The following is a 14,600-nucleotide window of genomic DNA, read 5'->3' as shown; positions in this document are numbered from 1 at the left end:
ACTGAGTGAGTTTAGTGATATTATTGGTGATAGAACCGATGACCAGAGCTATGAAAAAACAACAACGACAAAAAGTCAAAATATGCCAGCTAAAAGACACATTATTGATTTGTGGCCCCGACAACAGCTTCTCGATGTGTGATAAAAAAACATCATTTGTGTCTCAGCTGCTGATTAAAAAGCCTCCATGTTAAGGGCCTCAAATCTGGGCTATAGTAACCTCTGCCACTTGTACATCCACTTCCTTCTTCCATCACTCCTTTCTTGACTCTCATCTCCTTGACAGAGAGGACACAGAGCATTTTTTTTAACTTCCTTCTTCCTTGGAAATTGAACAGAGCTTGACTCATCACTCCATCAATGTCTTTGTCTTTAATCCACAGATCATGTTGATAAATGCAAAGGAGAATAGCCATCAAAACTTAAACAGTTCTTCAGCAGGTAGGCTACGTACCAAACATCTGAGAAATGAAAATCCAGTACTGATATTAGTGGAAGCCTACAGCTGTAAAAGATCTTGTGGGGGGATATCGTCACAGAGAACAAGTATGAATGAGATAATGTGGTAGATCTGGGCTAAAAGTGGGACACCAGGGCCTGAGGCTTGAGAGCGGTCCCCTGGGGCAGGTCTGGGTCTTGTAGTGCTGTTCCACACCATTACTGCTGTTCTACAGCTTCCCACTGAAGAAAATGCTCTAATGGTTAAACCAAGAAGCAGGCTAAACGGACGCTCAGGACTTTTCATGCACCGTTAAGCTTTCTCTGCGGGGCTCCTGGCTGGGCAGTGGGAAAACTGGGTTATGGCAGACAGAGGAGCAGGACTTAAGGTGACTACTGGGTGTGCTGTAAGGCTTATGGTATCAAGACACTATCATCGGGTCTTACGAGGGAATAATAAATTTACTTTAAGTTCTGTAAACTTCGGTTAATTGAGATACAGTTCATCTGTATGCACCACATGACAGAAAGTGTTTTTTTTTTATTGACTAGTGTGGCTCTACCAAATGTCATCTTTTACATTCAATGCTTCTGTTGAAGTTTTCAAATGAAGCTTTGAATGTCTGTCGTCATATTTTATAAACATGAAGAAAGTGATTCATCTGATTCAATGACTTAGTCTTTATTTTTACTACAACAGTGTTAGAGTTGAAATAGATGTTTTGCCATTGTGGTTATATAAATGTAATTTATTGTGCTGTTATACCCCTTTTGCTGGAAAACAGGTTAGTAAACAGTAGAAAGCAGCATGAAGGCGAGATACGGTGATTACTTTTTGTTATATCTCTTACTTATTTTGTCTCTCTTTCAAACTCAGCTGCAGACGGACAGTATTCTGTAGGGGTGCATCATTGCAACTAATCTAGTGCTTTCACCCAGGTGTTGTGTTTCCATTAATGCCGATCAGAGCCGGAGACAATAAATACCTGTGACTACTGCAGAGTCATTTGACCCAGGTGTGAATGCCGATTCTAACCTTTGCCATTACGTACAAAAGCCAGATGTTACGGGGTGTTGGTGGGTTTTTAGTGCAGTGGGAAAGAGGCCCATTGTACAGTAGTATGTTTCCCTTTGTGTGTGCCAAGCAGGGGGGCAAAGTGATTTCTGACTGCAGTTAAATAGTTGTTTTTGAACAACTAAATGCGCACAAATATGGATTGAAGCAGAATATTTGGGGACATGTCTCCTACACTTTCTTGGAAGGCAGTACTGGACCAATCCACTTTAAACATTCAGAAATGAACTCTATCTTCAAAACAAACAACACAACATAGAACGCACATTAATCTGATGCATGAAATTTGCTACAGGCGTATGGTTTCAGCTGGCATGCAGTGTGAAGAAAAAAAAAGGGGTTGGACAAAGACATTTTTCCACAGAAGCAATAAAGAGAAATCTAATAATTACTGTAAGAATCTGTGCCAGGTAAATAAATGGTTGCTGTTGACATCACCCCAGGTTCTTGACTGAATTATGATCTTGAGACTACACCGTCCCTTTTGAAGCTTTTTTAGCCTGCTTTATATATGTGGAAAATCACAACATCCACTCTGACATAGTATTTTACAAAGACTTACGGAGCGTGGGGGGCACTACTCACTGTTAGTATTAGGGGTGGGAATCACCTGAGGCCCCACGATATGACATTATCAGGACACCTACATCACCATACAGTACAGTGTGATTTTAAAAGTTTTGCAATATGTTGAGTATTGGGATAAATTATACTGCAATTTATTACCTTTATTCAAACTGTTAAGTCTATCACCAAAGGGAAACTTTATCAAAAATTGTTCCTTCTAATAAGATAAAGCTTTCAGTCTGTTCGTCTTACTTCATTTTCGTGGCTGCAAAATCTATCCAGTGGACTGCAAACTGCATTGCCTCCTAAAATATTGCAATACTATGCTGTATCAATTTTTCCATCACACCTTATTTATTAACCTCTTCAACCCCACTGACCTGCCAGTGGCCTTGTCTTTACAAACCCATGCTGTGCAGTTAAACGCACTAACCCACGCAGCTTTATTTGAACTCCTGGTGGAGATCCCAAAGTTTCTAATGACACTAAATACATCAGGCTGAATTTGGGAGAACGTGAATAAAATTATGCTCAAGACTCTAAAATCATTTCCGTTTGCTGGAATGGTGCAGCCAGCCGTCTTTGCCCCAGTCACAGAATATTATCAATATATACAGTAAGGACATGCCAGAAGTACACCTATCATAAACAATCCGAACACTAGTTCACAGTTTATCATTTTCAGCCATGTATAATATTCCTATAATATCTCTGTGTGGACTTAGAACAACCGTGGTATTGTTTAATAATTTATAACTTGTGATTTTACTCTGTTGTATTCACACCTCATTATATAATGTGTTCTCTTGTGGCTACTCAACACTGAGTTTATGATTTTTTTAAATATAATATCTGTTTAATATTATAGTCCAAAGAAAAGGAAGAAGCGCTTGAAAGTCATGGAAGTGAACAAGAACACGAGAGCAGGACTACAGCGAGGGCTCAACATATGAACTTCATCTCTCTGTTGCCCAGGTTCTCGCATATTTCCTGCACCAACTAAAAATACTGTGTGTCATTAAAAGTCACTTCCAGTGATAAACTTGCCCCCCTACGCAAACACTCCCATAAACACATAGGTGTCAAAATAACAAAGCAGTAGGAGGTGCCCATCCAGCCTACGTGTGGTTTTGTAGATTTAGAGATGCATTATAACCATGTCCCTGTAGATGCCTTCAAGGCTCTGCATTCGTGGCAACTAGTGAAGGAAGTTTGTTGTGCAGCAGGTCGAGCAGAACCCAAGAAGAAGTGGTCAGTGATCAGTATGGAGATTTCAATATTGCACCTCTGCTGTTGTTTGAGGTTAAGCCAGTGTTTCAGTAAGCCAGACTGTCGTGGTAGAGGAGTCTGAAGGTACAGATTCCAGTTTACCGATCTAACCTCCAGACCCCACTTATGATCATGAGCTCTGTGTCCTGACTGAATATATTAGACTGCAGATTAGGGATGTCAGTTTCAATTAATTTTGCTTTCGAAAGGCCTACACCCATTAACTGGTAACTAACCGGGAATTTAAAAAACAAACAAACAAACAAACAAAAAAAAACGTGAAATACAAGAGACCTTTCCTTTTAGTCCGTCGCTCCTTTGAGTCAGTAAGCTTTAGCATCCCATTCCGAAGTGCTATCCATTTAGAGGTGGTGAAATTTTAATGTTTCATAATGTAAATGTTTTGCCCTTTATTTTATTTTCTGCTGGCTCTGACGACGGATACATATACACATTACATGTGGAAACATGCCCAGTGCCCACACTCTGGTCACCACCCAAGTCAGAAGGAAGCTAACATTAGCTAGCTAGCGGCACTCTTCAGTTTGTGATTATGACTGGTAATGCCAAACACATTGCTGCAGAAACATTGTGCCCACCTTCTGGTCCCTCCTCAGGTCGCCCTGGTGAGTAAGTGACTTTATTTTGAACAGCAAAACCCTCCTAGCATTGTTTACTATGTTAGCACCACTAGCCATGCTGACACTGCTAACAGTGATAATATAGTCAACAATGCTAAAGGGGGTTTTACAGCCCAAAATTAAGCCGCTTACTCACCAGGGCAAGCTGGGTGGAGACTGGAGGGTGGGCACAATATTTCCACAGCAACACTGTTAGGTTGGGACCATAGATGTATTAAGGGATGGCCTTACTTGTGGTAATGGCCGAATGAGCAGCACTGCTAACTAGCTAGCTCCTACCAGACCGGGTGGTGCGCAGAGCAGTAAACTGAACTAGTAAAATTAACCTATAGACTAACATGTACATGGTAAAAAATAATTTTGGTTAACTGATTATGGTTTACCGTTGACGTTCCTACTGTGGATAAAAGCTGTCCCCAAAGGTGAGTCTTTAGGCTGGAAGGAAGCTTGGAGAAGAACCAGTGCTCTTCATGTTGAAAGGAGCAAAGTGAAGTGGTTTGGGCATATGATTTGGATGCCTCCCTGTGGAGGTACTCTGGTCTGCGAACCCCAAGGAGGAGCTGGAGGAGCTGGAGGACATGGTTGGGGAGAAGAACTTCTGGGCTACCTTGCTTACAATGCTGTCAGTGGACCCACAACCAGATCAGTGGTGGAGAATATATGGATGGTGTATAATAGCAGTAACCAATTGAATGATCACTGAAAGACCAACATCTTCAAGAAGCACTGAAGCATAGAAACCCATATTTAACTATCCTGTCAATTACAAAATCAAGTGACTAAAGACTAATCACAAGAAATGTTGAAGGTTAATGTTTGAAAGATGGAGCCAAATTATTTTCATTTGACTACAAAGAAAAGTCTTCATCCATGAGGAAACTGATCTTTGGAGGTGTTTAAGGAATAAGCAAAGGGCTATCTTCCTTAAGACATTCACTAAATTAGATATTTTACAGTACATTACCCCCAAATCTGTCTTTCACATTTTTGCAAAGTACTCCTGAATTGTGACAAGAACTGTCCTGCTGAGGAGCGAACGTCATGCGCACTTAAACAAAAATGCAAAACAATCCTGGATCCTTTCAATATACACTAAAGGGGAATAACACTTTGGAAGAATTTCCACAGGGGAAAGCTGGATGTTCCCATGGGCCATTTTCTTTAGGAAGTGCAGGCTTGAGGTTTACTGCTTTTGTCTCAGTGGAACTATTTTTCACAGGGACCTCTCTTTGGGGTCAGGAATGGAGGAAAGGGGGCTTAAATGACCTGAGACTTACCTCAGGGCATTATGGTACCCTGGGCAGAGCGGGGAGTAGGAACCAGGGTTTTGACACAAATGTGTGATATTTCTCTTAAAGTGCCCCCCACAAAGCTCAAGACAGTTATAGCCGTGGGCAAGTGGAATAACAGGGCGCCAGTTCGAGAAAAACAAGGTCTGTTTTGGTTTCACAGTGCTCCCTGTATCTGACATCCTTTAGAGATGCTCGAGAATAAAGGTATACAAATACCATGAGGGAGAGGTGCTAATAATGGATACAGGTGAAAGGACACGCACAAAAAGTGGCAGTAACTCACACAACTTATCACTTTAACTGTGCATATAAAGCATGAGCATATAGGGTATTATTACATTTATAAATGTCATGGTGCATAAGAATGTCCATCAAAAAAAAAATAAGTAAAAAGGAACAAGATGTATAGGTCAAGATTGGTGCAAATCAAATTCCTTAGAACGCAGATCATCAAAGTCATCCTCATTTGCCGATTCATGAGATCAGATTCAGATATTTAAAAGCGTGAAAAGCTTTTCAGATAGTAGTAATTCAGTCTCTTTTTACATGTGAGGGTGTTCATGTGTGCACACACCAAATGCCTCTATCCAGTGACAGTAAAGAATAAAATGCATTTTTACCTATCATGGGTTCGCATGAAGTCCCAGGATTTCTTTGTGCCATTCTGTGAGGGAATAAGACAAAATAAACAGCATAAGCATAAATAATAAAAGCATCATTAATTTAATTCTCACACACTTGAGTAAAACTATAGTACATGCAAAAAGTGGGCAAATGGTGGGTATTAAGTGTGCCCCAACTTCTCACTCCCTCTGTTGTATCTGACTTGTATGGCAGGAAGTTAGACCTCTGCTGATTTATTTATTTAATATGATTTCTATAGAAGCAATCAGCTGCCCCACAACTGATGCTTGCTTGGGCACGCTGAAGCAACATCACAACCCACACCCAACAAAAACATCTGCAGATGCAGATCAAAAAGCACTGGGCCTGAACCTATCAACGGTAGTTCAGCAAAAAGTCATAATAGTTACTGCAACAACATTTGCTGAAGAATTTGCTATGTGTGTTCCTTATCAAATATAAAGCTAATTTTACTGTGGATGCCAAATTCAATACACAACTTACAGCAAATACTGACAACAATATGCTGTCTGTCGGTGTCAGAAATTGGCAGCTTGGGGCAAAATGTCAGGAACGTCCTGTGCGTTTTAACTGAGACAAAAAAAAAAACCTTTTTGTCTTGTTAATGTCCTAATATTTATTGATTTATATTTACAGGCCCCTATTGACAAGTGTGGGTGATTTTTTGGGAGTGACTGTTTGTGCATCTCAGTCAGAAAAGAATCCACAGCCCACACTGCTTGACTTAGTTTCAAGGAGAGATTCCTGATGACTAAATACTAAAACATGTCCTGTAGTTACTAAACTTCAATGACAACAGTTTGTGTAGCTGAGTGGTTATATGCCCAGCGGTCACATCATCACATCAACAGGACATGTCGTGCAGCTGAACACTCCTTCAGTAAATTTCCAGCAGCTCGATTCCAATCAAACCACCGAGGCAGGTGTGACCAGCACAAAAGAGACACCATCACAACACGCTGTCTGATTGTTGGCTCATTACTTTCAAGTAAGTGTTAGGAGACAATGACGCAACCAGTGACGGCAGTGTAGTTCCTTTTGAGGTTATTTTCATTCATACAAGGTGAAGCGAGGAAAGGTGTTTGCAGTTTTACTGTGAAGTCAATACATAGATCGGTAAAATCAGTAAATCAAAGAGCTGTTACAGTGAACAGGTGAGATAAGGAGCTGCAGGTGAGGTCAGGTAAGTAACACCGTTAAGCCATTCAATATAATTTGACTTCTATGTTCTATCATTCACATTAATTCAGCAAAGATGTGTGAATTAAACTGAAAACGTAGCATATATTCCTGTCTTCACATCGCATGCTGTATAAATATGGTAAAGTCGGCCTACATTTTCAATGCCTGAGGAAATATGGCCTTGATTCAAATTTAGGCTACACCTCCTCTCCACCCACAAGCTCTTTCAGACGCAGGGATGACAGCTGTACTAGAACAGGCTTATTTCAGCTACAATAGATGTGCCTTTCTCTTTTGTGTGTGTGCAAGTATGGCAGTGCAGTTTCAGAACCACCCAAGAAACGAGAGGAGCAGAAATGGCAAACTAATTGCACTGATAGAATTAGACATAATAAAGCTACTGTTGTGGCAACAGGGTTTGAGTTAGGATGTGCCACTGTGTGAGATGTACTTAAGTGCAACTTTGAGATTTCAATCTAAAACAGGAATAAACCAACATACATCTTAAAATGCTACTGACTGATTGGAGTGATTGAAGAGAGTGTGGGGGTTGATCTTAATCCTAAATATTCTCAGTTTCATTCTCATGACTGGTATGAATTTGGCTGACAGGATATGCCTGATGAGGTGATGTACATAGGGATGCACAGATAGTCAAAATTTTCTGAGCTCATACAATATCGATTTTTGAAATAAAACTAAAAAAAAGCCGATAATCTTTATCATATGAAAATACTAAACTGTTTTAAAAGTCATTCAGCCCTTTATTACTCTGGCTCTGTTTACCATATATATTAAGTAATTCCCCCTCTAACATCCACTTTATATTGCTGTGCAAACAAACACCAAACAGCTGGATTTATTCAAGTTTCTTGCCAAAAACTTTATTTTACAAGATTACATTTGAACACATCATGGTAACACTTTAATTTGCCTTTGCCCAACACTTATTTAAACTGAATAGAGCTTGAATGCATCATAATGTTACTCAATAAAACCTTCAGTAGTATTTAGTTCCTTCTACTGATTGCTAACAGCTAATGCAACTAGCTCTCTTCTGTCAATGTTGTTTACAATGTAGCATTACCAGGGAAACAATAGGGTGTTTTCCCTGTTTTTTAATCTGTGCAAAACTGCGATCATTGAATGTGATCTTATCAGCCAATAGGCCTAAGACGGTCAACAAGGCGAATATCGGCCGATAGACGTATGTTGCAAAAACATTTCATAAACACCTGTGCAACACTATAGCTCCCTGTGACCTCAGAACACACTTAAGTTAAATAAAGTCCTACAAAAAGTGAGAATTAAAGCACACTTCGTCTAAGTTTCAAAATACAGAGTTTATTTCAGGGCAACTTCCTTACGTAAACCTCAGATACATTGGACATGATGGACCTGTGACCCTGGGTTCCTTCTACCCATAACAGGCTAACCTGCATTTTATACGATTAATTAGCTAATGAAGTGGCATTTTCAACTGGATATAACAGAGATGATAGTGGCATAATACTGAAGAATACACTACAATGCCGTATTTACTCATCCATAAAATATAATCTAATTCGTACTTTCAGTCAAGCGTCTGTATACCATACAGTTTGTGTAAAGAAACAAAAAAATATTCAGCTTTTAAGAAGTCCTCAATATCATCTTAACAAATGGTCAAATGACCAGTGCATGACCTAACAGGTCATGACCACAGGGCCTCAGTGTGAAGCCAAGCTAACATAAAGCCATTCATGGATCATTAACAATCACGTTGTGATGTGAAATGAGAGCACGGAGCCAAAGTTTGTGTAGGTTTAGGTTTACTTATGGTGTTGCTATGGTGTCACCTGTATCTACTGCAACAGCTATTTTATCAGGTCTATGATAAAGACTTACTGTATGCACATTTCAATACTGAGCTCAGATCATCCTGAAAAAAAAAAAACTGACTTGAATTTAAAAAATCTTTGCAATAACTTATAGCACATATCTATCAATGCAGCAAATTCTGCTTTACCTAAATAAACAGACAGAAGAACAATCACCATAAAACTTTGATAACTGATTCATCATATAAGTCAAGCAACAATACAAAGTACTGACTGATTTCATCCTCTCCACTCTCATGATCTAGAGCTATGATCAGGCCAAAAAAATCAGGCCACGGCAGCAATTTTGGGACCAAGCCCAACTTAAAACCCGAATTTCCACGATAAAAAAATGTATTTTCGTGCAGTAACAGATATTAGTGACATGATGTCAAACATGCACCTTAAGACCATTAGATATGCATTTAAAAAAACAAGAACAGAAAAAAAATTAATGAAAAATTGATGCCAATCTGATCTGATTAAAGCTGGGGGTAATCACATTACCCCAGGGAACCTGTGGTAATGTGATTAATTATAGCCTGGCCCAAACCTGGCGGGTCGGGTCTGGCCCAATTGGGTTTGGACAGAGAATCAAAGCTCTGTGATGATCTACTGTTTGTCTCCGTTACATCCATCCATATTTTGTTTAAATTGTCCATAAAATAACACTGCAGGCTCATGCAGCAGGAATTTATACACTAAGCCAGTAAGACCTGAAGACACACGTAACACTAGTTATCTTTTCTCCAGCTGTCAGCCATTAGTGAGGCATCAACATCATCAAAACTCTCCACTGTGCAGTCAGGTCATGAAAGATGCTCTTCTTGAGCTGCAGACAATCTACTGGTGTAATTACTCTCACAAAAACCTGTCATGTCAACAACGTGTGCCGAGCCTCTTACACGCCATCGTTCCTCCTTGAGGCCAAGCCAGCCACACCCCTCTCACTTTTTGTCAGTGAAAGCAAAACTAGTGTGAGGCGTGTGTGTGTGTGTGTGTGATAAATCACTTGTCGTGACTGAGGCGGAGATGCACTTCTCATGGCTTGTTGCTTTGTAAAGTGTGCTTACTGAATAATTTATGAGACAGAGCATTTTTCATGTCAGTGAACCTTTTACAGGTAAATTGTGGGGTATGTAGATGTAGATTATAAATATAGATGTACACTAGAGCTGTCCTGGGTATGTCAAACTGATATTTCCATCTCTGCACAGAGCACACTCAGTGTATACTGCATTATACTTTGCACTGAAGTTAGAAGAGTTAGCAACACAACATTTGGAAACACAACATTTGGGAACTAACTAATAACAACATAGCCATGTGAATAAATCAGTGGGACATTCCACTCCTTCTTTTGTTGATATTCTTGGTTTTAATAAATGTTTGTTAAATGAAAGAGTGCTTTATGGAGACTACAGCACAAACAACACAGCACCAGTATTCAGAAAACAAATATATGGTTTGTGGTTCTGAAAAGTTAGAGACAATCATCTGCAAAACTATTAGTGAGCACCATTTACGATCCTCGTAATTCACTACAGAGCCTACTGAGTCTTGCCATGACCACAATGAATTATGTGGATTGCCTGAGGTTTGGAGGTATTTACTAACCACCAAAAGCTACCGAATGCAGCACCAGGCCCTCATCTCACAATACAGCTTCAGGGTTCACACACCCCCCAACTCTGAACAAAACTAGGTGACTCTGAAAGTGGGCAAGACAACAGCAGGTAAGACAACTTTGAAGTTAGCAGGAAGTGCATTTCTCCTGTTGTTGTCGAGGCTAAAAACCTCCCCAAATCTCCAACCCCAAGCTGACACATCCCGAACCAGCCACCTGAACGCAGACAGACCATACCAACATCAGCCCTCCATCAAAATACCAGTAAGACATTGAGAAAGCCGACCCCAACTTGTCAAAGTTTTAGAGCATTACTGGGATAACTGTAATGTGACTTAAAAAAAGTAATTTCATCACTGTAACGCATTACTAGGGCAGCCCCATGACAGTCGATGATTTGAATCATCAGTCAGAGAACCCTCAGTTGACTGAGCGCTCTTATCTTTCATGCTGCTCTCCGGTAGAGGCAGCTGCAGACCTAGACCCATGATAAGTCTGACTGTATGTTCAAACCAGCAGCGACTTGGGCAACCTGGTCGTCAGCCGCGCGTCTTGGGCGACCAAAGCGACCGGAGCGGTCCGGCGGGGAGTTAAAACTTGTTTAACTTTATGGTAATGAGCTCTGATGCAGTTCGGCGACAACCAATCGGAATGCCGACGTGCTTCGATGAAGCGGGTCCTAGAGAACAAGCCGTGTAACTTTGGTTTCTACAGCACACTTGTTCCAACAATGGATATCTAAAAGTTTATTACTTGCGTTCGCTCCCACTCAGTCCTTTATAATGAGGCTTGGGACAGTGTCGCGGTGGTAGTTGGTTGGTCTGGTGAGTTTTAAAGTGTGTAATGTTAGTAATAGAGGAGAGAATTGCAGACTAATGTTGCGACGTAGCATGCAAAGCTTCCTTGCTCAGTTTGAATGGGATGACATATGTTTTCTGTTTTCATTGACCTCACTTGCAAGATAAATGTGACACTTTCTAATGTCATAATGGAGGGACAACTACGCAGGTTGATTTTAGCGCTGGTCATCGTGGACTATATTGCTGTCATTGTTCATTTTAGGCAAACCATACAGTTTGAAAATGAGGCGCGAGTGTGATTGCTGTGTTGACACCTGCCCAAACATACCGCACTTAGGGGGCAAACAAACTTGAGTTCGATTGAACTGAACCAAACAGGGCTTGTTAACTACTAAGGCTACTGTTAACTTGAATGTCCCACTGAACACTGCTCAAACTCTCAAACTCTATATGATACAAAAGGAACAAATAGTTGAATATTCATATTGGACACATAAATCCGGTTTGACTGGAATAATTCTGCATCGGTTACAGCCCTATGCATTCCTAAGTAATGCCTTACTGCCCAACATTGGCTGTAACCTGTTAAGAGAGTTTGTATACTGACATATAAAATGAGCATTTGGCTGAAACAGAAAGTTGCCCTCCTTAACTCTACTTCCCAACAGTCCGTGCCAGCTGTGGTTGGACGCTCTGGCTTCCTTGTCCACACTAACGCAGGAAACTGTCACAGATAAAGCCACTCTATTTAAAAAGCTCCATTTTTAGGAGTAAAAAAAAAAACACATGCTTAGTGGGGACGGAAGGACAAAACTGAGATAAAAAGATCAAATTTGGCTATGTTAAGGCATATAGTATGAGATCGCTTTATAGCACAAACAGAAAGAGTGTGCTGTCCTTCCAGGATAAATGGGATCTACAGCTTTCAGAGATTTCTGGCAAAAGCAGATGGTGGTAGGTGTGAGAAAAAAATAATTTCCAAGATGGTCTGTCAATTCAGAAAAGTGATTCCAGGGAGGGGAAATGAGTCAGAACGATATCTCTCCAACAGGAAGTTGCAGGACTAAACACAGCCTTAATTAAAAAAAAAAAAAAGCTGCACCAAGACAAAAACCCAAAACAAAAACCCAACAATATCAGTTAGAGACTAAGACAAAAACAAACACCCGTCTTGATTATGGTCTCACAATCATTTTGGCGACGACAGACTACATCGATCAAACACCAATAAGATGATTTCTTTTCTATCAACCACATACTGTACGAAGTAAAAACCACACACACACACACACACACACACATACATTCCCTCTCTAGTATCCTGTCACTACCCACAGATGGTGGGGTTCCCCTCATTACTCGGGCCACTTGCTGAGAGAAGGGGGGCGGGGACGGCTTCAATGGCCCAGGGGAGACGGAGAATCATGGCCGACATGGATTACGACAGAGAGATTAGCCCGTGGGGAGAGAGAGAGAGAGAGAGACATAGACAGAGAGAGAGAGGGAGAGAGAGGAAGGGAAGCAGGACCAGGCTACACAGGACCTTGAAATTAATGTGGTCCCTCTGGCTTTGGGCATCAGAAATGACAGACTCCTGTGTGAATGGCTATTGTAGGGAGGGATGTATGGTCTTTTAGGCGCTTAAAGACTAATAACCATCACACACACACACACACCTCCTGACTACACTATAAAGCCGGCAGCTGCAGCAGAAAGAAAAAAAAAAAATCAACTACCGTCCCCAAATACAATAGCACTCTTTGAATCTCAACATGTGCTCTCCAGTTTTCTAGCTCCGGTCTCTGTCTTCTCACCAGCCTGAACAAAGGCAGCAGGGCTATCACACACACATTACAACCACTGAACTAATGATCAGCTAAGTCTAAAAACGACAATGACAAAGAGCATCTGCACCTGCACAAACTGATCGACCAGTAATGATGAAATTACGGCTCTGCAGTGCAGCATTAAAACAACCCGGTGAGTGGCTCCTATCCACGAGTGCCGAAACCAGTGTCAAGGACACACTCCTCAAGTACACGCCCACGTGACTGTGTCCCCGGGTGAAATCCGCAGAAAGCATGTAGACCTCAAATCACATCAAGTCAGTTTACATGTTTCCTCCAATGCAAACTGACTGAGATACTACTTGGAGGAATTGATTACAGCCTATTTCTGTTTTAACCACTGCTAAAAACAAATGCCAAAAATGTATGAAAGTGATTTTTATTGTGTAGTCAGCAGAATTCATGTGAGATAATTATTCTAAATCCATGCTTTAATTTCTTACAACATGATGGGCATGATATAGTGATTAAGATGGTGATTTATATTTATATTTATGTTAATAGATCAGTCCCTAAAGTCTTTTGTCAAGAAACAAGGCTTAAAGTCTACAGTCACTCTCTCTTTCTCTGTGAGGCTGTACCTGGACACAATGGTGTTTTGAGTTAAATGGTCATCATGCTAATATGCTGATGTGTGGCACTGGCAGGTATAATGTATGCCATGACCTTAGTTTAAGCATGCTAATATTTGCCAATTAGCTCTAAACACAAACTACAGCTAAGCCTGATTGTAATGTGATTGTGATGTTATTCATTTTGCAGGTGCTTGGTCATAAATAAACGTCTTGGACAAAATGAAATGTTGACTTGATGATGATGCCACATGGAAAGTTAAGGGATCACTGAAGCCAATAGTTTTTGAGACTTGTCACTCTAAACCACAAACTACTGAATGGTGGCACTTGAAGAAAAAGTCATCACGAGTCATCGTCCTAGCACCTTGAATGTCTGTAAATTCATGGTAATCCATCCAATACTGTTAAAATTTTTCTATATCCCCCAACCATATCACTGTGCAGAAGGAAGTGTGCATCTCCTCATGGATAAGAGGCTTGTGCCCGAGACCAGGGATGGGATGATATATAATTTTATGGTGAATAGTGATTTAAAAAAAATCAATAAATTGATGGTGGTGAATTTTCATTATCAAATTATCATGTTCAGCAGCAACCAAAGAGACTGCGGGGCAACCAACCTCAAAAAGTGCAAAAGACCTTAATCAAACATTGTCATATTTCATATCAAAAGACGCGATGTCATTTCAAAAAATTTAAAAGCCTGGCTTTTTGAGATAGAAAAAAGAAGTTAAAAAATATGTGTGTCCTATCTGTGATGCACAAACATATTTGTTTATTAAC

At 40.4% G+C, this 14,600-nt stretch overlaps 1 protein-coding gene across 1 annotated transcript in view; it reads right to left on the bottom strand.

Moving 5' to 3' along the window:
* nudt14 (nudix (nucleoside diphosphate linked moiety X)-type motif 14) overlaps positions 1 to 14,600 on the bottom strand; it is a 34,635-nt gene that overhangs the window by 14,065 nt on the left and 5,970 nt on the right. The window contains exon 2 of the mRNA XM_049590245.1: positions 5,903 to 5,946. Coding sequence (XP_049446202.1) covers positions 5,903 to 5,946 — 44 coding nt within the window. The remainder of the gene's footprint in view (positions 1 to 5,902; positions 5,947 to 14,600) is intronic.

Source organism: Epinephelus fuscoguttatus, linkage group LG11, assembly GCF_011397635.1.
Source record: "Epinephelus fuscoguttatus linkage group LG11, E.fuscoguttatus.final_Chr_v1".
Classification (NCBI taxonomy): Eukaryota; Metazoa; Chordata; class Actinopteri; order Perciformes; family Serranidae; genus Epinephelus; species Epinephelus fuscoguttatus.
The sequence above is the reverse complement of the archived record's forward strand: the minus strand, read 5'-3'. Positions and strand labels throughout refer to the sequence as shown.